Source organism: Triplophysa rosa, linkage group LG24, assembly GCF_024868665.1.
Source record: "Triplophysa rosa linkage group LG24, Trosa_1v2, whole genome shotgun sequence".
Classification (NCBI taxonomy): Eukaryota; Metazoa; Chordata; class Actinopteri; order Cypriniformes; family Nemacheilidae; genus Triplophysa; species Triplophysa rosa.
The window spans coordinates 11,421,251-11,447,657 of NC_079913.1; the positions used below are offsets into that span (position 1 = coordinate 11,421,251).

The 26,407-nt window shown below is 38.6% G+C and overlaps 1 protein-coding gene across 2 annotated transcripts in view; it reads left to right on the forward strand.

The window, feature by feature from the left end:
* The window catches only part of LOC130548116 (thyrotropin-releasing hormone-degrading ectoenzyme-like), a 74,153-nt gene that overhangs the window by 39,157 nt on the left and 8,589 nt on the right, over positions 1–26,407 (forward strand). The window contains exons 5-15 of one of the 2 annotated variants that reach the window (XM_057324637.1): positions 249–362; positions 6,536–6,673; positions 7,482–7,547; positions 10,734–10,799; positions 14,268–14,455; positions 18,375–18,463; positions 23,118–23,251; positions 23,372–23,427; positions 25,211–25,358; positions 25,496–25,593; positions 25,727–25,834. In XM_057324637.1, coding sequence (XP_057180620.1) covers positions 249–362; positions 6,536–6,673; positions 7,482–7,547; positions 10,734–10,799; positions 14,268–14,455; positions 18,375–18,463; positions 23,118–23,251; positions 23,372–23,427; positions 25,211–25,358; positions 25,496–25,593; positions 25,727–25,834 — 1,205 coding nt within the window. The remainder of the gene's footprint in view (positions 1–248; positions 363–6,535; positions 6,674–7,481; positions 7,548–10,733; positions 10,800–14,267; positions 14,456–18,374; positions 18,464–23,117; positions 23,252–23,371; positions 23,428–25,210; positions 25,359–25,495; positions 25,594–25,726; positions 25,835–26,407) is intronic. The other variant, XM_057324638.1, reaches the window with a different exon arrangement.

The window sequence follows — 26,407 nt, forward strand, 5'->3', positions numbered from 1 at the left end:
CCCAAAACACACCCATGACTCATTAAGAGAATAGGGACAACCCTTTCAGACCATGCGCTTGGCATGTGCCGACCATTTTTCTCATCCTTAAACTAGCAAAAGTGGATTCGAACACGCCGTAAGTTCACTTACGCCTTGCGCTTTAGACCATGCGCTTAGATCGTTAAAATAGGGCCCGTTATGTTCAGAAGATCAGGTTTTGCCACTAAACATAACTTCATTACTGTTTGATGTGTTCTCTTGTCTAGTGGTTTGGAGATCTGGTCACACCTGTTTGGTGGGAGGACGTTTGGCTAAAGGAGGGATTTGCTCATTTCTTTGAGTACATTGGGACAGATTTCCTTTTTCCCAAGTGGAACATGGTAAGATTTCTTATAACGTTGACGTCATTCAGTCCTCTCATACAGTTTCAGCTGTTAAATGCTGGTGTTACATTTACATTTACATTTAGTCATTTAGCAGATGCTTTTATCCAAAGCGACTTACAGATGAGGGAAACAATGGAAGCAATTGGAACAACATAAGAACAACAAAAAGCATAAGTGCAATAAAAGAAAACTGGTCTCATATAGCCTATCACAGTATACAGAGCCAAGTTTTTTTTATGAGTAGAAAAGGGATAGAAGTCAGAACTGATCAGTCAGGTGTTGACGGAAGAGATGTGTTTTCAGACGATTCTTAAAGATGGCTACAGAATCTGCTGATCTTGTAGCAGCAGGCAGATCATTCCATAAATGTGGAACCGATCCCGAGAAGGTGCGTGAGAGAGATTTTTTACCTTTTTGGGATGGCACCACAAGACGTCGTTCGTTTGCAGAGCGTAGGGATCTGGCGGGTATATAAGTCTGCAGTAGCGAGTGAAGATAAGGGGGTGCCAAATCAGTGGTGGTCTTCTAGGCCGGGAGCAGAGTCTTGAATTGGATTCGAGCAACAATAGGGAGCCAATGTAACTTAATGAAGGGAGGAGTGATGTGTGCTCTCTTCGGTTCATTGAAGACCATTCTTGCCGCTGCATTCTGAATCATCTGTAGATGTTTGGTTGTGCAAGCTGGAAGTCCAGCCAGTAGTGCATTGCAGTAGTCCAGTCTGGACAGAACAAGAGCCTGGACTAGGACTTGCGTAGCATTCTCGGATAGGACAGGTCTAATTTTCCTAATTTTGTAGAGGATGAATCTACAGGACCGGGTGGTGCTGGCAACCTGATCAGTGAAGTTAAGCTGATCGTCGATCACCACTCCCAGGTTTCTGGCCATTCTGGAAGATGTGATGGTTGATGAGCCCAGCTGAATGGAGAAGTTGTGATGAATCTTTGCGTAGGCCGAGATTACAAGCAGTTCTGTTTTTGCAAGCTTCAGATGCAGGTGATGGTCGTTCATCCAGAGCGAAATGTCAGCTAGGCATGCTGAAATGCGTGCAGAGACAGTCGGATCGTCAGGCTGAAATGACAGGTGGAGTTGTGTATCATCCGCATAGCAGTGATAGGAAAAGCCATGATTCCGTATGACAGAGCCTAGGGATGTCATATATATAGAAAATAGCAACGGACCCAGCACTGAGCCCTGAGGCACCCCTGTGTCGAGATGGTGAGAAAGGATGAGAGCTGGTTACATACCACACGCTCAAGAGTTTTAGCAATGAAGGGGAGGAGTGATACCGGTCTGTAGTTCTCTAACAGTGCAGGATTAAGAGTGGGTTTCTTCAGTAGCGGGGTAATACGGGCCTCTTTGAAGACTGTGGGAAATGTACCAGTGGTGAGAGACGAGTTGATAATGTGGGTCAGAGCGGGAACAACCGATGGAGAGATGGCCTGGAGGAGATGAGTAGGGATGGGATCTAGCGGGCAGGTAGTTGGGTGGTTAGAAGACATGACCTTGGAGACATCATCTTGAGATAGGAGAGAGAAAGAGGGGAACGAGCATGTGTCGGAGTTTGAGCGTGATCAAGTGGCGGCAGCACAGAGAACTGACTGCTGATGGTGGTCGTTTTCTTTACGAAGAAAGACGCAAAATCATCAGCTGTCAAGTCGGATGGAGGTGAGGGGGAAGGCGGGCAAAGAAGAGCAGAGAAGGTTTTAAAGAGAGTACGAGAGTCAGGCGAGTTGTTGATTTTAGCGTGGTAGTACTGGGTTTTTGCAGAGGAGACATCAGCAGAGAAAGAAGAGAAGAGAGACTGATAGAGACTGAGGTCAGTAGGTTCTTTAGATTTGCACCACTTTCTCTCAGCAGACCTGAGCGTGGCACGATTCTCACGAAGAACATCAGATAACCAGGGGGCAGAAGGGGATGCACAAGATGGCATAGATGTTAGAGGGCATAACCTGTCTAAGCAGGAGGTTAGTGTGGAGCAAAGAGTGTCAGTGGCACTGTTAGTATTCAAGAGAGAGAGCTGTTCAGAGTGAGGGAGCGTGGCGGAGACCGCAGAGGATAAGCGGGAGGGAGAGAGTGTTCGTAGGTTGCGCCGGAATGAGACCAGTGTGGAAGCATGTGTAGTGTCTGGAGAAGTTAGGTCGAGATCAAGAGTGATGAGGAAATGATCCGACGTGTGCAGCGGGGTGACCTGGGAGTGATGAGTGGAGCAGTAGCATGTGTAGATAAGATCTAGTTGATTACCAGACTTATGAGTTGTTGAAGTGGGAACTCGCTTGAGGTCAAACGACGCAGTCAGGTTGTTGAAGTTGGCAGCATGTTGTTTGTGGATATTGAAGTCTCAGAGTACCACCAAAGGAGTACCATCCTCGGGGAAGGATGACAGAAGCGTATCCAACTCCTCCAAGAAATGTCCAAGCTGACCTGGGGGACGATAGATAACCACAACATGAGTTTTAACAGGGTGGATGATAGTAACAGCATGTGACTCAACTGAGAATTCAGATTCGCAATCGAATTCAGCAGGACACGCCTCCCAATATCTCCCGATAACAATGAAACCAGCACGAGAACAAATGCCACTTCAACACGTGACAAACGCGGTAGTAAACAAAGCAACGACACTGCGTTTAAACTCAATAAGACAAGATTAATCAATTACACTTACGCGCTTCAGTTGACTTCAGCTGCAACAAAATGCTTCTCCCTTACTGTGAAAAGATGGTTGTGTATTTAAAACAAGAGTTCTGGATGTGATGTTAGACGTCAAGTCTCGCTTTCTCTCCTTTCTCATGCTTTGTCTGGGTTGAGCCGTGAGATGAGGCGATTTCTTTCTTCGATTTCCTTTGTTGGATTCTTCTTTTGTCAGCCAAGGATCAAAATGGAAGCTTGAACTGCCTATTTTGTTTCAAGTTTTCCTAGAACAAATCATTTCAATTATTATTTTGGCGTGAACACCACATTCTTTAAAGGTTGACTTTAAGGAAATCATATATATTAATAGTGAGCCAATTTGACATGCATACAGCAGACATAATGCATACATCAGGGGTGCCTGCAGGATTTTATCTCAGGGTACGCACAGAATCCCCCACCCAATATAAAGCTCACACACACGCAAATACCAAATACTCAAGAAATGCCACAAAAATAATTAATATATAAGATATATACAGTATATATACTGTATATATAAGATAAACCTTTCTTATAGCTGTTTGAAGCTTACTCTCCTCCTACGTTTAAGCACCTCGCTGTATATTTTAATCTCAGGTTGAATGTTCATTAGTGGAAGTCCAGTAAGCCTGGCGTCTTTCATCGTGTTGCGCCATCACACACTGCAGTTTCAAAAGTGACAATCGCATTTAAATAATGGAGAGAATTCACTGAATTATCATTCCATGTGTGTACGGAACAGGTATAGTCACTCCCGCATTAAGTGATGATTGACACACTTTTGAAATAGGAAAGGTATGTGGATTATCTGCGTAACAAAATGTAACACAGTTCTCTGATGTTTGTTATGACTAATGGTGTGATTCATTGGGAATCGTGCTGATTTGAACTTGTTGTAGCTTCTTCTCACATGAGTCACATGAGTAACTCTGTGAGCTGGTGTGTGCAGATTATTTTGGGCTGTTGATCATGACTCAGTCAGAACTGATTTATGCTAGACAGGAGTGTACACTATGGGTATTGTGCACTAGGATAATGATAATAGGAGTTTGAATGCTAAATCAAGTCATTTAGTGTTTAGTCTGTCATTAGCATTACATTACATTTTCTTGATTACCGTTATACTCCACTGCTAAACATAATACAAATTCTAATGGTTTCCATTACAATCACCATTATGAACCAGAAGCTGTTTTACTAATAAAAGCATTACAAAATTAATTTATGCACTGTATTGTTGTGTGTTTCCATCCGGCAGATATCATCCCACCAATAGTCATTAAACCAATAAACCAATAGCACATTACCAATAGAGACACGCCATTAAATCAATTAGAATTTTAGTTTTTTACTACCATCTTTACAGAGAAATTACAGTTTTGTAAATTTTTTTCATGCTGTGCTCTTACCATCTTAGAAAAGCTTGTTGCTGGTTTTGTTGTTGGTTCTGCTGAGTCAGTGTATTTTTGTCCATGTTGGTCAACAAAACTATACCATAGTTACAGTATACACATAACATAAACTTAAACTTAAGTATAGAAGTCAGCAATACAATAAGCATGCAAAAAAAGAACTGTGAATAAACAAATAGAACAAAATAAAAAAAACTAACAGTGGTATTAAGATAATAGCCTACAACAAAATTAAATAAAATGATCAAATGAAAATTACAATGCATACTTTTACTCTATACAATGCATATAGATGAATCTTGCCTGAAGCTACAAGTTTTTGTTAAAAAATGTATTTGTAAATGATAAAATAACATTAACTAAGATGCTTTAGAAAATGTGTTTATTTTAAGTTTGTTAAAGGCAGAATAGGTGATCCTGTCCAGAATTGTTTTTGTCATGCTGGTTGGAAATATCTTTACATCCTGATAGCAATCAAGAAGTATAGTGGTCAAATAATATTTTTATAATTATATATCGTCTGTGAAAGGCATAGGACCAAAAAAGTGCGCCCAATCAAAACGTTCTTGCCAAACGCTGTGACTGGTCATGAGTACATTTTCAGCCAACGTATTTTGCATACCGCTGTGCACCCTGTTCATAATTTCAGTGCTAGCAGGCTAAAGTTAGCACCTTTCCAAATCAACCACACCCCACCTTTAATTAATGGAACCCAATTGTAAACTGTTACCCCTTACCACAAAAGTGAAATCATTGTATGCTTCAACATCCAGGATTTGGCAGATGTCTTTCAAAGGTCATTCAAATGGGTAACTGCTCATATTGTAACTTCTGGTGCAGTGGTTTCATCCTCTTCTTACATCTGGTTACCATGGAAATAATCAGAGGGAGCTGGTTACCCAGGCTATGTACTAGAGCAGGGCAGTACTGCAGTCTCTGAGCTTATAGTGATTGATCTGTGTAGTATTCTGGATCTTCAGGCTTTCGGTTGCATTTACAGGAATCGGAGAGGTTATGATGGTGGTAAGTAGGTCTAAATGAAATTACATTTGATGTAAACACCTTGTTGAGTGCACCAGACGGAGACTCTTCTCCTGCACTGAATTTTTCGTTATTTAAATAAAATCAGGTTTACCTTTCCAGCTGTAGTGTATCTCCCTCTTTCTTATTGAAAAAAAACGTACATTCACCAAAACGGTCTTGTCTTTTGTCCACACTGCTTTTATGTCAATCTGTTTAAGGGCTTTGGTAATTTCAATAACTGATCTGTATGTTTAGAAATTAGCTTTGAGAGATTTATATTATTTAAATTGACAACATTTTACAAATGGTTTGATTATGATTTTTTTAATGACTCATTTGATTTTTTTATTCATTTCAGTATGTTGTTTGCTTTAGCCAAATTCCCTGGATTAAAATATTCTGCTCTGTTGAATTATTGTGTTAAATAGGATTTTAATCAAGCTGCCAAAGCTTTAATAAATGTGAATGATTCATAACGGCTCGAAGAATAAAGGTGTGATAAATAATTTTAAGAATCAACTTTTTTATAGCATCTGATTGTTTGCTTGCATTATCTTATATACTGTTTAAGCATATCAGCAAGTAATGAAAGAATAAAATCTTAATGTAGTTTACTGTATATTTAAACTGTCACTGTGAATTTGTTCAGTCACATAGATTTCTGGGCCCATTATGAAGATGTTCTGAATATGAACCCGCAGTGTAATGCTTTCATTTATAATTCATATGTTTAATATTTCATTCTCATTTACAGTAACTGGCAGACTGACACTTTTAAAAGAGTAACAGGGAAACCATATGACTGACGAAGCACATTTTGCAGTATTGAAAGGTGCCATGGTGTTCATAAATACTATAATCTGGTACCATGGTATTCGGATTTGTATTACTTTTGTTTCTAATTACCTCAATCCGCTTAGTTTTTTTGCTATTATGCTATTTTTCTAATCATTTTATTTATAGTCTTAATCTGTAACGAGAAGGCTTTGAAAAAGAGACCAGTTTGCGTTTGTACTGTAAAAAAAATCCAAATAAAAGTTTCTTTTGTCTCATCCACAGGAGAAACAGAGATTTCTGACTGATGTTCTACATGAGGTGATGTTATTGGACGGTTTGGCTCATTCTCATCCAATCTCTCAACAAGTGTTTAAAGCCACAGACATCGACAGGGTGTTTGACTGGATTGCATATAAGAAGGCAAGAGCATTTTTCTTAGATCTGAAGAGTTCTCTATGCGAGTTTCGAAATAGTTCCCCATTTCAGATAAACTGAAGGATTGTAAGATTTTATATCCTCAAGAGACGAGTGGCACTGTAAACATTTCATCTCAAACCACACGTAACCTTTTTTTAATAACCTTCTTCACCAGAATGCACTATAAATAACTAAAGCACACAAATAAACCACCTCATCATTAATATCACTGAAAAACATTAGAACAAGAAGGAAATGTTTTTGTACTCCATCAAGATCTAGACACAAATAGAATAGGTTTTTCATCTCCATCAGTCATTCCTCAACCAATGACCTTGTTCGCTGTCAATCAACCCATAGATTATTTGTAATTGATGTTTCCCGAGGGCCATCAACCCTCCTTTTTTTCCCAACACGTTATGTGGTGTTATGAACTTTCCGTCACACTGTTCTGATCCCGACACCCAACACTTCCCCTTTTCACATTACAAATTATAATATCACACGAGTCTCTAAGCGCTAACAGGAAAAGACAGATCACACAGATTGGGAGAAATGGAGTGTGGTGTAAAGAGGAATTTATGGGAATTGGATGCTGTGAGACTTGTAAAAATCATAAAAACAGAGACCGATCACAGATAAAACAGCTCAGAATATTTTATGGAGCCCTTTTTCATAGAAACTTTTTCGGGCAGGTCTGCTGTTAATAAATAATTTGATTTAATGTCAGTTGAACTATATTTTCTTAAATGCAAATTGTGGATATAAATGATCATCTTTTATTGAATGTGTGTCTATTGCATGTGTGCAGGGCGCCGCTCTGATCCGTATGCTGGCTAATGTCATGGGACAGCAGGCGTTCCAGAGAGGACTCAATGTAAGTCAGTAGTTGCTCTCTCTCTCTTTGGTATTTTTTTATATGGCAAAGTCCGTTTACGGAAGTCGTGCATCTCAGCGGTCATGTTTGCAACGCCTCTGGGCAGTTATTTGCATCATAGCAAATCCACAGTCCTATCTACTTGAATGGGGTAAGGCAGATATTTCTAAAATCGCTGGCAATTAAACAGCATATTTCCGATCAATAATTAAACATGAAATAACTTAAATTACTCAGTCTTTTGAAAGTCTTTCGAAAAGTCCATATGTTTTTAGAATTTTCCATATGTTCCATATATATATTTCTGCCAGAGGTACACCAATCCTCTTTCATCTACTGTTGGTCTTTCTCTGTTCAGGTTCACTTCGTTCTTTATGTCTCTCTCTCTTGTTCTCTGTGTAGCTTCTTTCCTCATCCGTGTCTCTGCATAATTAAAGCTAAAAGACAGACAGATCTGTGTTCAGAATGCTTAACCAGCAGTCACGGTGTGGTCGACACCCAGACTACCATTAACCATCTCTCTCTCTGTGTGAGTTTGAGGGCATCAGCGAGGGCATTTATTGGCCAATGGCGGATGGGCTGGTGAAGACAGACATATGGAGACTTTTTATTACAAAATAGTGGGAGTCATAAATGAGGTCCGAATGGGTTTAGAAGCTCATATAGCTCGCTCAAGAGAACCTGCAGTGATAAAACAGTTCTTTGGTCTCGGTCCATTGTTTTCATCACTTTCAGATCTATCATGAAATAATAGCAAAGGAAGTATTCATTTTGGCTGCATATACTGTTTGACATTTCTGACTTATGAATTTCTCCGGGGGTACCTGACAGCCCTTAGATCCAAGAGGTGTGGACCTGTAATTTCTTACACACACATTCAATTTCCCAACACAATGAAAGACAGGAAGAGTGTGTGCGAGATATATTTCTTCCATATTCTTTTTCTTATCTCGCTTCTTCTGTATTTCCTCTTTCTTATGGAAAGTCTGTCCCTTATAGATGGGGAGAATAGATCAACACCTCACCAAACAATCAACTTGAATGGAAATTATTGAATGGAAATGACTTTCATGTGCAGGAAAATTGTCTACATATTTCTCTTTGGATTGCTTTTGAGGGAGCTCATTTAAGAAGATAAATAATTCTGCTGTGGCTGTTGTGATGAAGATTTGTCCAGAAAAGTCGTTTTAGCTCCATGCACTTGCATATTGAAATGATCAATCTTTTGGAGTACTTTTATAAATACAATTTGGATGTCTTGCATTAGCTCAGCACACATGCTAATGCTGACCTCTGTAAACAACAGCTGTGACTGTCAGAAAATGCAAGTCAAAGTGCATTATTAACAGATGTTAGTTTTTATGCGATTTAAATAAATACCACGTTTAGTAAAACACAAGCTGAAACAATAGAAACATAACAGATATTCTTATGGTCTCCATTGAATAGCATAATGCACCATTTTCTCCATTAAAACCATTACAAAATGTGTTTTTATAGTGTGTTTTGGACATAATTCCAATAGGATGTCTTTTGGTTACCATCTGCCATGTAAAACATACTGGTAGACACCGTTATAGTCTCCATTAAATCCAAATACAATTCCCATTATAACCATTAAATACATCATATTTGATATTGTGTTTTGTGCAGGGTTCTACTCTTTTTAGGACCGTCCATGTGTACACGTCAACAGTGCACCCAGCCATTATGCACAGAACATGTCCTGTTTTTCCTATTTATGATGATACAAGTAAATTATGGAAAGTTGCATTCCATGTCTGCTTTTTTAGTTTGATCTAAACAGTGCCACATTTCTGCATAGCACAGCCAGTCTTAAGTAGCACGGGAACATTTTTAGTAATAGCCAAAATTGTTTTGGTCAAAATGATAGATTTTTCTTTTATGCCAAAAATCATTCGGATATTAAGCAAAGACCATGTTCCATGAAGATATTTTGTAAACTTTCTTCCGTAAATATATTAAAACTTTATTTACGTGAGTAGAGTAATGTGCTATGCTAAGGACTTCATTTGGACAACTTTAAAGGCGATTTTCCTCAATATTTTGATTTTTTTTGCACCCTCAGATTACAGATTATTGCTTATGTATTCAGTTTTATTTATTTATGCATAAATCTCAATTTCGAAAAATTGTCCCTTAAAACTGGTTTTGTTGTCCAGGGTGACATGTTTTATAAATCTCACTCTTTGCAAGTATATTGTTTGTTAAAGTCTGTGGAAGAGTGTTTATTAAATATGTATGACATTGTGGTGATTTGTCAGGTTATAGACTGTCGTGACATCCCCTTCCCCTCCGCATGACCCTTGTAATTAATGTCTATTATTACTTCCGCTCCGGCGCCCCTCACAGTATGTTCATATTACCATGCTGTCTTTAGTAAAGGATTGATTTGTTTTCACTTTGGCAGTGAGCAGAACACATCAGTGTCAAAATAATGACAACACACTTTGACAGCCCAATCCGAGACTAGATTGAACCACATGGTCACTTGGCATTCAGACTATAGCTGCACTGATGATGTAAACGTGCTTCTGTTCCAAACTTAATCCTCAGACTCTCTGAATGCTCAGCAGGGTGTGTAGTGAATTTAAGCCTAATGCTTTCAGACCATAAATGGTGCAGTTTTGAGAATCAGTAGTTGTGCAGGATCACTGTGGTCTGTGTTGTATTTGTTCAACAGGGTCTCTCGACTCCAGCAACAGAGAGCGGATTACAGTTGAGGGGTTTATCTCTCACGGTCACTCGAGAGTTATCGAGGAATCTCGTACGGCAGACGTTGCCTCCAGATATTTGTATCAGATGAATGATAAATGTGCACCCAAGGATCAGACTCTTTCTTCGTGTCGGTCACCACCTGTATCACTGATACTGTAGGGCAGAACAGAGTCACTGATAATGTAGCGTTTGTTTGAGAGGTGAAGTGTTTTATCAGTGAACTGAACCCCCGCGGGTGATGATACTGTGAGCGTCATTAGCATATTTCACTGATTTCTCGTGTATTTCAATTTAGTTAGAATGCATGAAATATGATGCAACATAGCTTCATTATGCCCTGCCTTTGCTGAAATGTAAGCAATTCCAGAGTCGCTTTTAAATTCCCATTTTTAATTGAACCCAAAACCTGAATTAAATGGGTAAATTTATGTCTGCGTCTGTTTGCAGGATTACTTGGTGACGCACATGTACAGAAATGCAGCGAGAGATGACTTGTGGAACAAATTCTCCGAGGTAAGATTTTACACATTCAGATCTTGTTGATGTTAAATTATTGTCGTTAAATTCAGCACATCTCCTGCAGGCAGCTTCATCCAGCGCATACAGAATAAATCAGAGGTCATTATATAACAGCTCATATACACCGTGAACTTATGCTGATCGACAACACCTACTCACATCATCATAGAAAGTTTTTTTTTTCTTAGAAAGCCAAGTGGAAATAGTTTAATTTATAAGATGGGTTATTTAATTTAGCTCTTAACGTGTAGCACTTGATACTGGTGAAGTTCAAATATCGATCTAGAAATCTGATCACCTTTAACATGAAAGTCTGCTGAATCTAGATGTGTATACAAACTGAATGCTGTCCGATTCTGGCAATTTTATTTACAATTATTGTCCGTATTCTGTTTTTAATCAATTTGGCATGACCGTCCCATACAGCAGTGGTTCTCAACTGGTTTTGCCACTAGACCCACATTTTCTCTTGGTCATCAAGTCGCGACCCACTTTATAGGATATGTGACGTCGTATTTAGTTTGTTTAAAAAAACGAGTAACTATTACTAAAATACTAACAAACATTTGTGACTAATATGACTAATACTGATGAATGAACAGCCTATAAGTTAAGGTTAAGGCGGTAACACTTTACAATAAGGTGTGATTAGTTAACATTAGTAAATGCATTAGCGAACATTAGCTAACAATGAAGAATTTCGTTTTTTAAGCATTTGCTTATCCTTGTTAGTGTTAGTTCATGTCAGTACAGTTATTCATGTTAGTTCACGGTGCAGTAACTAATGTTAACAGTGACAACGTTTGATTTTAATAATGTATTAGTAAATGCTGAAATTAACATGAATTAATATGAATAACCCTTACGAAAATTAACCATGTTTTTTTTTTTGTAGTACAAGTGTAGTAACCATGTTTTTTGGTGCATTGATTACTTGGGGCAAAACCATGGTTTTACTACAGTAACCATCGTTTACTATGGTTTTTACAAAAAAACATGGTTTTCAAAACCATGGTTATTTTGTGATAACCATTGTTTTACTATAATAACCATGTTTTTTTGTTTTACTGTAGTAAAACCATGGTTTTTCCATTTTAACTGTATTAAAACCATGGTTTTTTCCATTTTAACTGTAGTAAAACCATGTTTTTTTCCATTTTAACTGTAGTAAAACCATGGTTTTTTCCATTTTAACTGTAGTAAAACCATGGTAAATTCTCGTAAGGGAAATGCTGTAGAAGTATTGTTCATTGTTAGTTCATGTTAGCTAATGCATGAACTAATTGTTAACAAATAGCGCCTTATTGTAAAGTGTTACCGTTAAGGCTATTAAATAGCAGCCCCAAACTAGTTTTTTAATAAAAGTGTTGCTTTGAGCCACCACCGTAATATAAACAAGGAAGCAAGAGTTTCCATGGTGAATACACAATACTAACTGAACTGTTAATTCAAAATTGAAAATCATTATCTTACCTTGGCTTTTTCATCTCCTTTATAGAACTGCTGTTTTGGTGCTGTTTTATTTCTTCCTTTTTTAATTATGTTGTTGTACAGCACTTTGGTCAACCTTGTGTTGTTTTAAATGTGCTTTATAAATAAATAAATAAACACTAATGAAAGATGAATATAAATATCATACCTTTATGTAAATCCTTCCCAGCAACACACAAAGTACCAGTTATGTGATTTGTAGGTACTTTTTATTTCACGCGTTGCATGCCATGCTCGTGGTTTCTTTTGCGCTTCAGTGAAGACAGCGCGCGCTGCCACCAGTAACGTAACCTTGTTTGGAAAAGTGTTGGGGACAGAGATGACAAAAACATTACTTTAATAAATTGTTTCTGTACTAACTCGTTGTATTGAATATTTATCATATAGTGGGCGGTCCGTCCATTGGCTACTCCGCTTTTCAACTCCAGCTCTCACAGTATGTGGTTCCAAACTGTAATTTAGGGAAGGTCATTCGGCTGTTGCGGTGCATTACATTTCTAAAACAGTTTATTCCTATGACTAAAAATGTCACTTGTTCATTGGTTTACGCGTTTTTGTGCTTGTACACCGGATGCACAGCAAGCGCCGCGAGCGCAGATGATGCATGCATTTCATACTGGAAAACAGAGTCGCGGCTCTCTTCCGCAACTTACGAGTGTAGGCAACGGGAGATGGCGAGAAAGCAGCGCATCCTGCGTTTTCCATGAGTTTTAGATGTTAATGGCCCCTAAACAAACAAAACACACCTTTCACAAGCATTTTCTGATTTCTCCCAAAAAGTGGTGGGGACATATCCCACCTGTCTCACCCGTAAATTACGCCTATGGCTGCCACTTATGCTTGTGTATAGCACTCAGTGTTGGGTGTAACTAGTTACTAAGTAATTAGTTACTGTAATTTAATTACTTTTCCCTTGAAAAAGTAAAGTAAGGGATTACTCTTATTTTTCTGTAATTTTTTTACTTTTTACATTTACTTTTGATGTAATTAAACTAAATACTTTGTGTAATATATGTGTGTGCAATAGTGGAATTGACATCAAAATTCAGAGTCTAACTTTAAAATCTGTGCTTTAATGTATAATTCTCACATTTGTAATACTTTGGTCAGTTAATAATACTACTTTATGTAGCTTAATATTATTTATTTGAATGAATTAAAAGAGCCCTTTCATGTCTATCCTTGAATCACTTAACTAATCAAGGTTGATGTAGGATATAGAAAGAAAGTAATTAGTAATAAGTAACAAAATACTTTTTGGAGAGAGTCATTTGTACAGTATACTATTGAATATGTAATTAGTAACTAGTATTTAATTACTTTTTGTCACATTCTCTCTATTACTCATCTCACAAAGTGTCAGCGATCACAAGCATGGATGTCCAAGTTATAGTCGAGAACATGCTTCACTGATCTGATCAGGTTGATGACGGAGCACTTTGTTTCTGTCTCACACTAGCTGGAACTACATTGACAATATATCCTTGATACCTTAAAATGCTCTTTAATCAGGCGACCCAGAAAGCCTTTGAAAACAATTTACACATAAAACTGCAAGTGGGCGACTGTGCCGAGTCATTTATAGTAGCATTTGAAGAATAAAGAGGAACGGTGTGTAGAATATATTTCCCTCAGGGACGAAACATTACGAGCAGTTCACATTAATGAACCGTGAGATTCAGTTTTATGCTTTAGCTTGCAGTGAAGAAATCAGACTTATAAATCTAATTCTGCTCCTTTACAAGCTTCATTCCCACACAGAGATATTAGATCAACTAGAAATAGCTGATCGTGATGATGCTCCCACACGGCGGTTTAAGAGATCAGTAGTTTAATTACTTACTGTGAGTTTTTAATTAAACTTCCTGACTGAGTTTTTATTTACTTTGCTTTTACTGCTTGAAGACAAGGAGGACCCAGTTTAAATGTGTGTGTTATTAATTTGCCGGTGTCTGATGTTTTGTGTCACAGGCCATGCAGAGGGAGGGGAAGGACATCAACATCACAGAGGTCATGGACCGCTGGACCCTTCAGATGGGTTACCCTGTCGTCACCATCAGCAAGAATGACAGTCTTGACAACACTGTCACCATCTCCCAGGAGCACTTTGTGTATGATACAGATGCCAAGATCCGGAATCCCGAGCTGTTCAACAAAAGGTGTGAGCCTGACTTATTGTTTTTTAGCCGCTAGATCTTCACATTGACCCACCTCGTGTTCAATATGAAACATAACAGTTGACTGGAAATGTTAATGTGAAGGTGTAACACCTCGAGGCTTTGAGACAGAAACATCAGCAGCAACAAAAGGTAAAAGAGAAGGTCAGTTTGAATATATATCACACCCCGTCTGTTTCACGCACAATGCCATGTGTTTAAAGTTCATTAAGGATGTGCAAATTCTCAACAAACTCTTTTGTTACGCAGAAGTTGAGCTAGTTTATCTCTGCAAGGGTGATGGATCTATTAAAGTGATAGTTCACCCAAAAATGTCAATTCTGTCACTGTTTACTCACAAAATAAGATATTTTGAAGAATGTTGGTAACTGGCACCCATTCACTTGCATTGGTTTTGTGTCCATACAATAGAAGTGAACGCTGTTAGGTTACCAACTTTCTTCAAAATATCTTATTTTGTGTTCTGCAGAAGAAAGAATGTCAGGTTTGTGATGAGAAAATGATGACAGAATTTTCATTTTTGGGTGAACTGTCCCTTTAATGTCCTCACTGTGTGACTCGAGGAACATGTTTTCTCCTCCAGCTGGGTTTCCACAACTTCTGTCAATGTCCTCATGGTCTCCGTGGTTTCAAAGAATCTCCAGATGATTGAGTTAAACTCTAATGCAAGCCTACATAGTACAAATGTTGACGTGGTGTTGGCTTAAAGAGCGAAAATCTTCAAGCCTGTCACACAAGTAAGTAAAAGTAAGTAAAATTTATTTATATAGCACATTTATCTCAGCAGAGCTGGCCAAAGTGCTGTACAGAGCAAAGTTAAAGACATAAGACAAGCAAATAAATAAAAGCTGTGTTGTGAGCTACACAGTCCCAAGTGGCCCATTATAGGCAACTAAAGCCAACAGTCCCGAAAGAGATTGAAAGATGTTATCACACCAGCACAGAGAAACAGACTGAGACCTCACAACCAGTGACTTCGGATAGATAGAGAGAGAGATACATCTTCGTGCACAATGAAGTGCTGTGGACAATAAAAGCTTCATACTTATTTTTGCTGAGGCAAACGTTCCTGAGGGATGTCAATAATGATGATGACAGACGCTTCCATAAACGAACACAAACATTAGCCACCAAATTACCAGCCTGTGGAGGACTTTCATTTTCTTTTGTGTTCTTCTCTGGTTTGTTCCCACTGATAAACACAGATTTATGTAAATGTATCAGTGTGTGATTTTATCTCAACACACACAGATGCTTCTGTTATTATTAACATCCTCATTTACTACAGTATCTCTCTATAGGCCTCTATCAAACATATGTTGAAATGGTGTTTTCCAGCAGGCTTCATAATGCTTCATTTTATGCTCTTGGTTTTGTTGAACTTCCTCAAATTGTATGTTTTTAGCATATATCTGAGCCTCTATGGCAAGGGTTCTCAACCTTTTTGACTCCAAGGCCCCCCATTGTATTCAACAATATTCAAAGGCCCCCCTCCAACTCACAAAACCTCAACATTTCTACCCAATATAATATTTTGGAGCTTAAAGGGATTGTTCTTCCAAAAATGAAAAATCTGTCATCATTTACTCACCCCCAGGTTGTTTCAAACCTGTATAAATTTCTTAGCTTCAATGAACACAGAGAAAGATATTTGGAAGAATGTTAGCAAGTTTCAGTTCTGGGACATCACTTCCATGGTAGGAAAAAAAATATTGTATTTTTTTGTTCTGTTAAACACACAATGAGATATTTTGAGGAATTTAGGAAAACAAAGAGTTCTCGGGCACCTTTGACTACCATTTCATTCTTCCTACTATGGTAGTCAATGATGTCCCGGAACTGAAAATTGCTAACATTCTTCCAAATATCTTTCTCTGTGTTCTCATGTGTTCTTCAATTTATACAGGTATGAAATTACATAAGGGTGAGTAAATGATGACAGATTTTTTTGGGGGTGAACTTAGGGCTGTCATGATTATTAAATAATCGTCTCATCGCGATTGTTTGACCTCATCGCGATGGATTCAGATCATCGCAATTATTGCACATCTCTATAGAAGACACTAGGGGGAGCTGTAGTGCCTGCATATTGCATATTTTAGTGTATATATTGTAACTAAAGCATGGTAATACTTGTAAAATGTACCACCACAACACAATCACTAAAAAAAAAACTATTGCATATACCATAAAAATAACCTGCAGTACAATTTAATATTATTTCAGTGTGAAAACCAGTCTACCAAAATCTCATTAACATAGAAGTAAACCTTTATTGTAGTCTTGCAAGTGAGAAAAAAACGGACTAGAAGCTTTTCTATGACTGATAGCATTTTAATGGTGGCTTCAATTCACTCCTGATCAATTTACTTAATTTACAAGTATTCGGTGTTTGTATTATTGACAGGAAAAAGCCTAAACCTTAAATATATGACAATTTTTTCTGATGTATTCCCAAGAAAAAAAACATAGTCTTATATTCAGAACAATATGGTCGTTTCAAAGCTGAATAAAAAATGTATGAGAATTAAATGTCAAATCTCTAAAACAGACAATTAATCGTCATAATCGCAATGATTTATTAGACAATTAATCGTCAGCCAAATTTCATAATCGTGACAGCCCTAGGTGAACTATCCCTTTAACATTAACTGGAAAACGTTTATTACTTATAAAATTTATAATAATAATAATGTTGTTTCTTTTTATTTTTTTAATGCTCATTTTGTCTCATTTTAAAATATTGGTCATCTTAAGGCCCCCTTGGAAGTCAGCTGGGGCCCCCTGTTGAGAACCACTGCTCTAGGGTGTTTCAGTAGTTGCTAGGTGGTTGCTAGGCTTTTCTGGGCAGTTGCTAAATTATTATTTACTTGTCAGTTTCCAAAGAATCCATCCTCAGGTTTTTGTCATGTTCTGGCCCTAAAAAGTGGCTTGTGTCACTGAAAATGTAAGTATGATGGCTTGGAAAACTATATCACTTTTCTTCACAACAATCTGCATGATTTAAAGGCGGGGTGTCCGATTTCTCTTAGCCGTTGTTGATGTTCAAATCAACAAAACAAACACACCCCTACCCCCATCTTTCGCTTTCGTCAGCGCTCAACTCGGCTAATGTCCGTCCGGTGCACTGTGCACCTTACTACTGATTGGCTACAAGGTTGTTTTGGTACTCGGCCCGACTCGGTTGTCTAAAGCGTAATTCGGAAATCGGTTACCCCGCCTTTAAGCTGTATTCATGTGTGTTGGCAGAATAACATGTCAAATTTTAATACATAGGTTAGGGGTTCGGTAAAAGTCATGACACTGTGTAATAGTAATAGTGATGCTTGTGTTAGCTGTTGGTTTGCTCAATTCATGCTGGCAGACAGCAAGCCACACCCACCTGAGTGTCAATCATGTTGACAGGCTGAGACGTTGAAATCCAGTGTGACAGCTCTCAGACATGGTCCTGCTAGATGTGTACTCATACCTAGGGATGGTCTTACAAGCACACACACATACACAAAATGAAAGCACAGACATGCGAATGTACATGAAGTGTCTGCACAAAACGTGACAGCTAGTGAGAACCAGGATATGAAAGTGTGTACGTGTATGAGAGAGACAGAGTTTGATAGAGAAATGAATTCTGGGAAGGATGAGTGTGTCTTACTTGAGTTTTGACACAGGGTGTGTTGAGGTTCACAGTCATCTGATATTTCTGACGTATTCACGGTAGCTGCTGGATCTGAGATAGAGAGGATATTGTTTGTTATATCCTATTAAGTTGTAGGAGTTTTACATTTCTTACGGTTTATTTCACACCAACTGCTGCACACATGTATCTGTATTAGTGACTTTTAAACCTCTGAGAGAAAGTATGAGCATTTAATCTCTTATTTTTGTGTTTGTGTCATTTCAGCTTTCAGTGGCAAATCCCCCTGACGCTCACAGTGGGAAACTCCAGTCACATATCAACAGAAAACACTATTTGGGTCTCTAATCGAACAGGTAAGATACACAATGTGTTATGTAAGGGAATAATGTACAGGCAGCCAGTTGTTATTGCAGAAATGAGCCCCGACAGTGTCATCAGGAGGGGTTTATTTTGCGATAACAGCCGGCTGCTTGTACATTATGCCGCTTATTACACGGATACTTGCCACATGAGAAAAAACTGGACATAAAATGTGAATTTGAAATATTTGATTAGCTCATTTTTACTGAATGCCGACCTTCTGCCAGGAAAAGCCGTTTACTTTTAGTTTTAAGGTAAGAAACGACGTTCAAATGTCAGGAACAGGCAATTTGGTTTAATCATTTGTAAGTATAATGTCATATATGTTATTATAAAATACTTATTTATATTTAATTTGTCAAAGCAACTGTCAAAATGATTTGCTGCACCCGGGTTACCGTGTGTCATTAGCGTTGAGAGGTTGTTATCTGGGAATAACGAACCTGCAAATATCGCGGCCAGCCAATCAGAATCAAGCATTCTTTGTCGTGAGAACAAACGACAAAGAATGTCGTTTGTTCTCTCCCTTTTCTCGTGTCACTCAGGACGACTTTCAGTATACATACCGCGGGTGTATATACATTATATATATTTATAACCTGATATCAAGGGAAGTCCTACACATTTTACAAGGTGTCTAAGCCACCACTAACCCCACCCCAAACCCTAATTTCACAGACGCAAAGGCAAAAAACCCCACATTTTTATAGATTTAATTAATTTTATAATAATTTAAATATGAAAAATACTTTGTATTAAAATACATTAGACACAAAAAGGGCAAATTTGTGTCTATGAATACGAATCAATAGATTCAATTTCATGACTGTCACAAAGTCCTGTGAGACCGTGTTGGTAAATCACAAGTTGATGCGTTGTGTGAACATTTTTGTGCTGTTGTGCATCTTCTCGGCCCTGTTAGTAGTTCAGTTTAAAGTTGTTTCATATGATGTCACTTGTTGAAAAGCATATGCATGGATGTAAATCAGGGTTCCTATGCGTTTTGGAAAAGTATGGATTTTTATTAGATTGTTTAACAGGTCTGGATTAGTATGGAAAAAAGGAAATTGAGTATGGAGAAAATTATGAGTTTCCAGACTATTGCCCTATCTGTTTTTCTAAAATATAAAAATTAAGATTTTCTGATAATAAATGTATTTTTATGAAGTTAGGAGCATGTTTCGAGCGCTGCCAAAAGATCTGCGCTAGACCAAATCTGCTTGAGGACTGTTTGCTGTGATTGGATGTTATGCAGTTAATAGAGCCATTGAGAGAGAGAGAGAGTTGCGTCAACTCAGTTGACTCCAATGAAAGCAATGGCGGATCATGTGTTTACTCATCACTGATGAACATAAAAAGACAGACATGGCTTTAGCTATTGTTATCTAATTTGCACTCAATTGTTCTAAAATGCACATATGTAGCTCAAGAAAATAATTTTTGTTTGTTTGGGACAAACTCAGTTTTGGACCTTTGTTTTTCTTGCAGATTGAACGTTTTGAAAGAAGCCAAATTCATGGATTTTTGTTCTCTTTTCATGTTCATTAATGAATTATATTTCACCAATCCTTCTGTTGCTGTGGGTTGAAGGTTAACAGTGATTTAATTGGACAAATTATTAACATTGCACTAAATTCCCATTCTTAAAATGTTGTGCATTGAACATGTCTTGGTTTGGTTTTAATTAATTTGTATGAGGTATAGCTATAACAGTCCACTGATTATTTGGCAAAATAAGATAACATGTGAACAGTTAGATTTTTATAACCATCTTTTTTATGTTAAATATGGTCTGAAAAATCTTCAGGGAAGACTATGTTTGAGTCTGGAAAAGTATGGAATTTCAAAATGGAAAATGTGTAGGAACCCTGGTAAATGGTTGCCACAACAATGAAAACATCAGCAAAAATAAGCCTGCATTCAGATACAAAGTCATGCCCGCCATGTTTTTAGGCACAACGCTGAAGTCGGCGCAGCTGTTTAAGGAAACTTCTTAATGGCATGACAGAGTTTATCCGTATTTTGGTACTGATGTGTTGGGTGGGAAAATGGGTGGGAGCCATTCCTCCATCTCTTAAATTTCTGTACCGAGAGGTCACGCTGTGACGTTTTGATCTTCTATTGGTCTCACGCACTCACGTGACGCAAATTCGTAGGTCAGAGTTCACCAAACTTGAACTTTGCTACGCAGCAAAATATCTTCGGATGTGCTTGCGTTTTTCCGGTCTGACGCATTCGCATGCTTATGAATGGAAGTCAATTAACCGAGAAGTCAAGTGTGACCGCGGCCTTAATGGTATCTAACCAGTAAAAAGATTAAGCATATTCGCATATTTACCTAGAAGGGTCACTCTGGAAAGGATTGCTGTATGAAAGAGGGTATAGATAGCTGTACAGTGGTTTCAATTTCTTGAATTGTTTGAGTGTATTTAAAATGTACTCCCACGAGTACATTTATGTATTTTGTTTCTGGGTGGGTTAGAGCTAAAGAGAAGCAAGGACTCAGTCGCAATATGCGCTTGCATTTAGAACAAAAACAAAGTAAACAAGAACCACCCCGTAGGGGAATTAACACCCTCCGCTTGCTGGGATGAGGGATCGAGGAAGTCAGACCATTTGAGCGGAGTCGAGAGAGCCACGGGACCAACCAACCGACATGAACAAAATACTGTTCTGAGCTGGCACTACAGAGAACTCATGGAGGTTAAATAGAGAAGAAAGTTAGGAGGGTAATGAGGGAAGGCAAGCTGGGCATGAACTAATGGTCAGGTGACTGGAAAGAGGAGGTCAAGATACACACAAGGGAGAAAAGGACAGCAAAAAAAGTCTTGTACTCAAACAAACACCAGAAAAAAAGCATGGAAGCAGATTACAAATAATAAAACAGAACACACACACATTATACTTTTCGTACGATTCAAATTTGTGTCAATTAACAACCAACAGTTACGAATTCCCATGAGATCCCGCTGGGAACAGAAAACAACACAACAAGGTTGCCAGAGAGCGCAGCAGGAAAACAGAACCATGCGTTCTCAGACACGCATAATACATGCACGAGTGTCAGAATCCCAACACCAGAAAGCAAACAACAACAGAAGTGTCACGATCCAAACACCATCCTCTGACACAAATCACCAGACGCCACAGAAGTGTCACGATCATGTCACTAAAAACTAAAAACAACCTCGACAGCGTGACTAAATCCCGATAGCTTCTCTATGAAACTTTCAATGCTTTTTCTAGGGCTGAACCGATGATAAATATCACGTGATTTATGCACAGCTTTTGAGTAAAGTACGGGAAAATGCTGCTGCATCTGAAAGCCAGAGGGCGCTCTCATGCGGAAACTCCAAATATGCACTGCAGAAGAAGACCATAACACACGTAGTTCTAGGAAATGCCTATGGACATCTTTTTATCACTGTTACTCAAGCCTCCTCAGGTATTTTTATGATAATAAAGTATATTTATAATTCATGTTTGACGGGTGTTGCTTTTTCAAATGCACATTATAAGCGACTCAAACTCGCACTACTTTTAGATCGAGCAGCATTTCCTACTGATCCCAGAGCCGTGCTTCACGGACAAGCGACGCATTAAAAAGATATAGACACATTGCATATCGCAGCCAGCTCGATTACAATAGGATTTGGTGGTATCGCGATAAATTCTCGCGCAGCCCTCTTTAGTCCACACATTATTGCAGTAGTTTTAAAATCACATTTAATAGCCTGAAAAACAGCCCTCATCAGGAAAAAGCGTTCAGTGGTGAATTGGAGTATAAGCGGGTTTCCATCACTCTGGTTTTATTCGCATTTCGAAGTTTTGCATCAGAAACGAGTGATGGAAACGCTAAATTTCGAATTTGCATTCTTAATTCACAAAAACGTTTTTACGCTCGTTTGAGGTGGTTTTTCATTTTCGCGAAAAAGGGTTCATGCGAAGAGAAACACATTTGACGAATAAATTCCTCCGAAAAGTCACGTAAGTGCACTTTGAGACGGCGTAACCTGACTAACCAGAGTACTGATCTTGTTACACAGCATCAGAAATGTTGTGATGGTCATTCTTAAACGCCTGAGCAAAGTCGTCAAGTATTTCTGTAATTGCCTCTTAGAACGGTCACAACTGTGTTGCCCAAACAGCAGGCCTCCACAAAAACACCGCATTTATTGAGTTTCATAATCGTCTGCTTGCGCACGTATTATTATATGTGAAAATTATTATCTTAAGTGGCTTCTCTTACTTTTCTTACTGATATTTAGTGGCAGTTTATTAGGAAGTGACGGTTGACTAGTTAACGGTGCTTATTCGTGATATTCCAATTTTGCGCACAAGTTAAATTCACAACTTTGGATGGAAACCCGGCTAGTGACTCTTGGAGCAAACAGAGAATGTAGTGTAGAAGCTCCAATTATATGCATTTTCTCACAGGTTTGACACTCGCAATCTGGTCGCAGATGTTTGGATAAAGCATGGCTCACGATACACGTATAGTCATTGTGTCCGCTGAGAGCTCTGAAGCACCAGTGCATTTGTTCTCCATCACAAGGTCTCACTGTAATATTACAGCATATGAACGTAGACAAAACAAAAATATGCCATGCGTTACAGAAATTAGCGTCATTTCTTTTTTATGTATAGAGACGCACAGAGTCGGTCACATGGATGGAGAGACGTGGTTACTGGGTAACATCAATCAAACAGGATACTTCCGAGTGAATTATGACCTGCACAACTGGAGACTTCTCATTCAACAGCTCATGACCAACCCAACGGTACATCACCCACAATTCCCACTTTCCTCTTTTTCTCATATGATTCATCTTTCTTTTCATGTGCTTTTTCCTCCTCCTCTTTATCCTAATCAGGCTTTTTATAAATGTCTTTTTCTGCAGATCATCTCCGTGGGCAACAGAGCCGGTCTGATAGATGATGTCTTTAACCTGGCAAGGTGGGTTCTGTTTGTTACATGGCTCCTCTGAACACAAACAAAGTCTTAGAAATGATGTCACTGGACTGTCATGAGTGGATTACTGTATGAAAGATACAGTAAAAAGGAATTGTGACACAGATGAGTCGAGAACAGTCATTCAGAGTTCCTCAGAGGCTTTAAAGTGCCCCAAGCTGCCATTAGGCCCTTTGAGAACAACTGCTCTCCCTATGGTCCTGTTTAATACCCAGATAATCTTAATGAAGTCATAATTGGCTTAATGAAACCAAGCATGCAGAAATATTCAATAACCGGAGGCTATATGTGATGAAAACTGACTGATTCATCGAGTCCAAAGCAGTGTTTTAATTATTTACATTTTAAATACTTCATAATTACTGACGAACGTTTGGAATAATTTCATTTCCCAGAATATGACGAACAACCGCTCGTCCGTGGCTCAGCTTTGTGTAGGTTTTACATTCAAAGTAAATGAGAAAGCTGCAAGATTATATAAGTTATCCTGCTCTGCTTGCGTTAGTGACCTCTCCTGTTCATCATAATGCTCATGCTGATTTCATCAGACGTTTATCAGGTCTGTTGAGGTGAAGTTAGAATTTTAAAAGTTGTGTTTATTGCCATCATGTATTTTGTACATAAATACATTGAGGGCATTGACCACAAAGGAAGATATTAGAAAGAATGTCGGTAACCAAACAGATCTCATCCCCCATTTACTGCCATAGTAGGGAAAATAAATACTATGGGAGTCAAAGGGGGGTGAGATCAGTTTGGTTACTGACATTTTTACAAATATCTTCCTTTGTGTTTAGCAGAACAAAGTAATTTATACAGGTTTGGAACAATCTGAGGGCAAGTAAATGATGACAGAATTTTCATTTTGGGGTAAACTATCCATTTAAAAGTATATTCAAATACAGTCTTTTTATATTGTCCTAAATATCAACCTAATGCTAAAACAATTTAAGTTAAAAAGTTACACCTTTTTTGTCACACCTGTTATGGCCTTTGGGTTTGTATACTGTAAATGGTGTAATAATCATTCGAATCTGTGACTGACACAAATGACCTTGATATGCGACACATGAAGCTGTTGTAATACTGTGCTACACAATTAGTATCACACAAGTGTATGATGGATTGGTTGTTCTGCAATCACACTGTACAACCCCAAGCAGCTAGAAATGTAAAAAAGCTTTTCATATTTTTGATTGTATTATGCGGGACAAGTTATGTGCTGAAGTTATTTGAGCATTTATCAAACTCTGATTAAATATGAACAATAGTAAACACCACCAATAAAAGACCCTTTGATTTCATGACTCTTGGAAGGTCTCTTCTCTCACGTTTTTCTCTAAGGATATAGGCCGCCTGTCTTTTTCATCGCTCATGGGAAGGTTAAAGGTGTTTCTAAAATAGGCTGATGGAAAAAAGCAAAGGTGGGAAAAGTGGAACCATAAAAAAATGGCTTATTTAACCAGAGGCCAAGATCATCCTAAAAATACTGCATCGAAGATTTCATGGGCTGCTGTCAACGACCGTCGAAAGGGTTTGATATGTGCTGTTATTGCTCATCGTGTCTGTATTTTCAGAGGTTATATAGATTTATGCAAAGTGAGACACGACTGCAGCTGTACAGGAGAAGCTGTTATTGTTCCTTTCAGCATATTACGACTCCCCACGCAGTCATAATGTGGCAGTTATTCCATTCTAAAAGAATAATGACGAACAAAATGAACCATTTTTTGTTCAACAGTCTTTTTTTCATCTCTTTTGTCTGTAGGGCGGGCTATCTGCCTCAAAACATCCCTCTGCAGATCATCTCATATTTGTCTCAGGAGAGCGAGCTTCTGCCCTGGCACGCTGCTAGTCGAGCTCTTTACCAGCTGGACAAACTCCTGGACCGCACCGAAGACCACAGCCTCTTTAGCGTGAGTGTGATTTCTCCTCCTCCAACAGTCCGCAACTCGTACAGACACATTTTTTTGGCTTGTTGGTACAATAACAGCGTTACTAATCACCAAATTTGATGGTTGAATATGAATATCTCGTCCTCTTCTCTCATCAGGATTATGTGCTGAAACAGGTGGCACCAAAGTATCACAAGATGGGCTGGCCGACCACTTCCTCCGACGGCTCCTTCGCGCAGGCTGCTTATCAGAGCCAGTGAGTTTAGCTTATAGCCAGTCTTGAATTCTATAAGAGTTTAATATGTATAATATAGCCTGAGGACTCAGAATTTACAAATTCTACCTCCACCTCTAAATTTTGTATTTTATCCTTCGTCTTTTGTCCTCAGAGAGTTACAGAGAGAGGTGATCATGTTGGCCTGTAGCTTTGGAAACAAGCACTGTCACCGTCAAGCCGTTTCTCTCATTTCAGACTGGATTTCCAGCAACAAGAACAGGTGAGGACTTTTACAGAGACACATACAGGTGGTCACAATAGCATCATCTGTGCATTAGCGTTTTGTCTGTTACCCCCTTGTTTGAATGACATCATGGAGTTGCAGATGCGTTTGTCATTCTGAAAACATGATAAAGCAGTGACACATGACTTTTCTGTTGAGAGATGTGTAAATATTGGTGATGTGGGGTAGCTTTATTACACGTATTCATGCCAACGAAATTTGTTTATCCGTTTAGTTTTCCCACAATGATTTCAAACGCATCATATTACCAACAGAGAATGATGACCGTAACCCTGCGTTCACATGGGGCATCAATGCTTGACGGAGGGCGTGTCTGAAGCGTGGCCCTAGCGCGATCTTATAGTGACAACAGCCAATCACATTGTTCTCCGGTCTTGCTTGAACGCAAGTGGCTAGCGCTACACTAGGTTATTTGCGTAAGGCGATCTGATTGGCTGACACCTGCGTCGGTGCTTGAAAAGTTGAGAAATGTTCAACTTCTGCCGCAACACCAGTGATGCGATGCTGACGGACCCACAATTCAGTTCAGCAATGCATGACATCACCCAT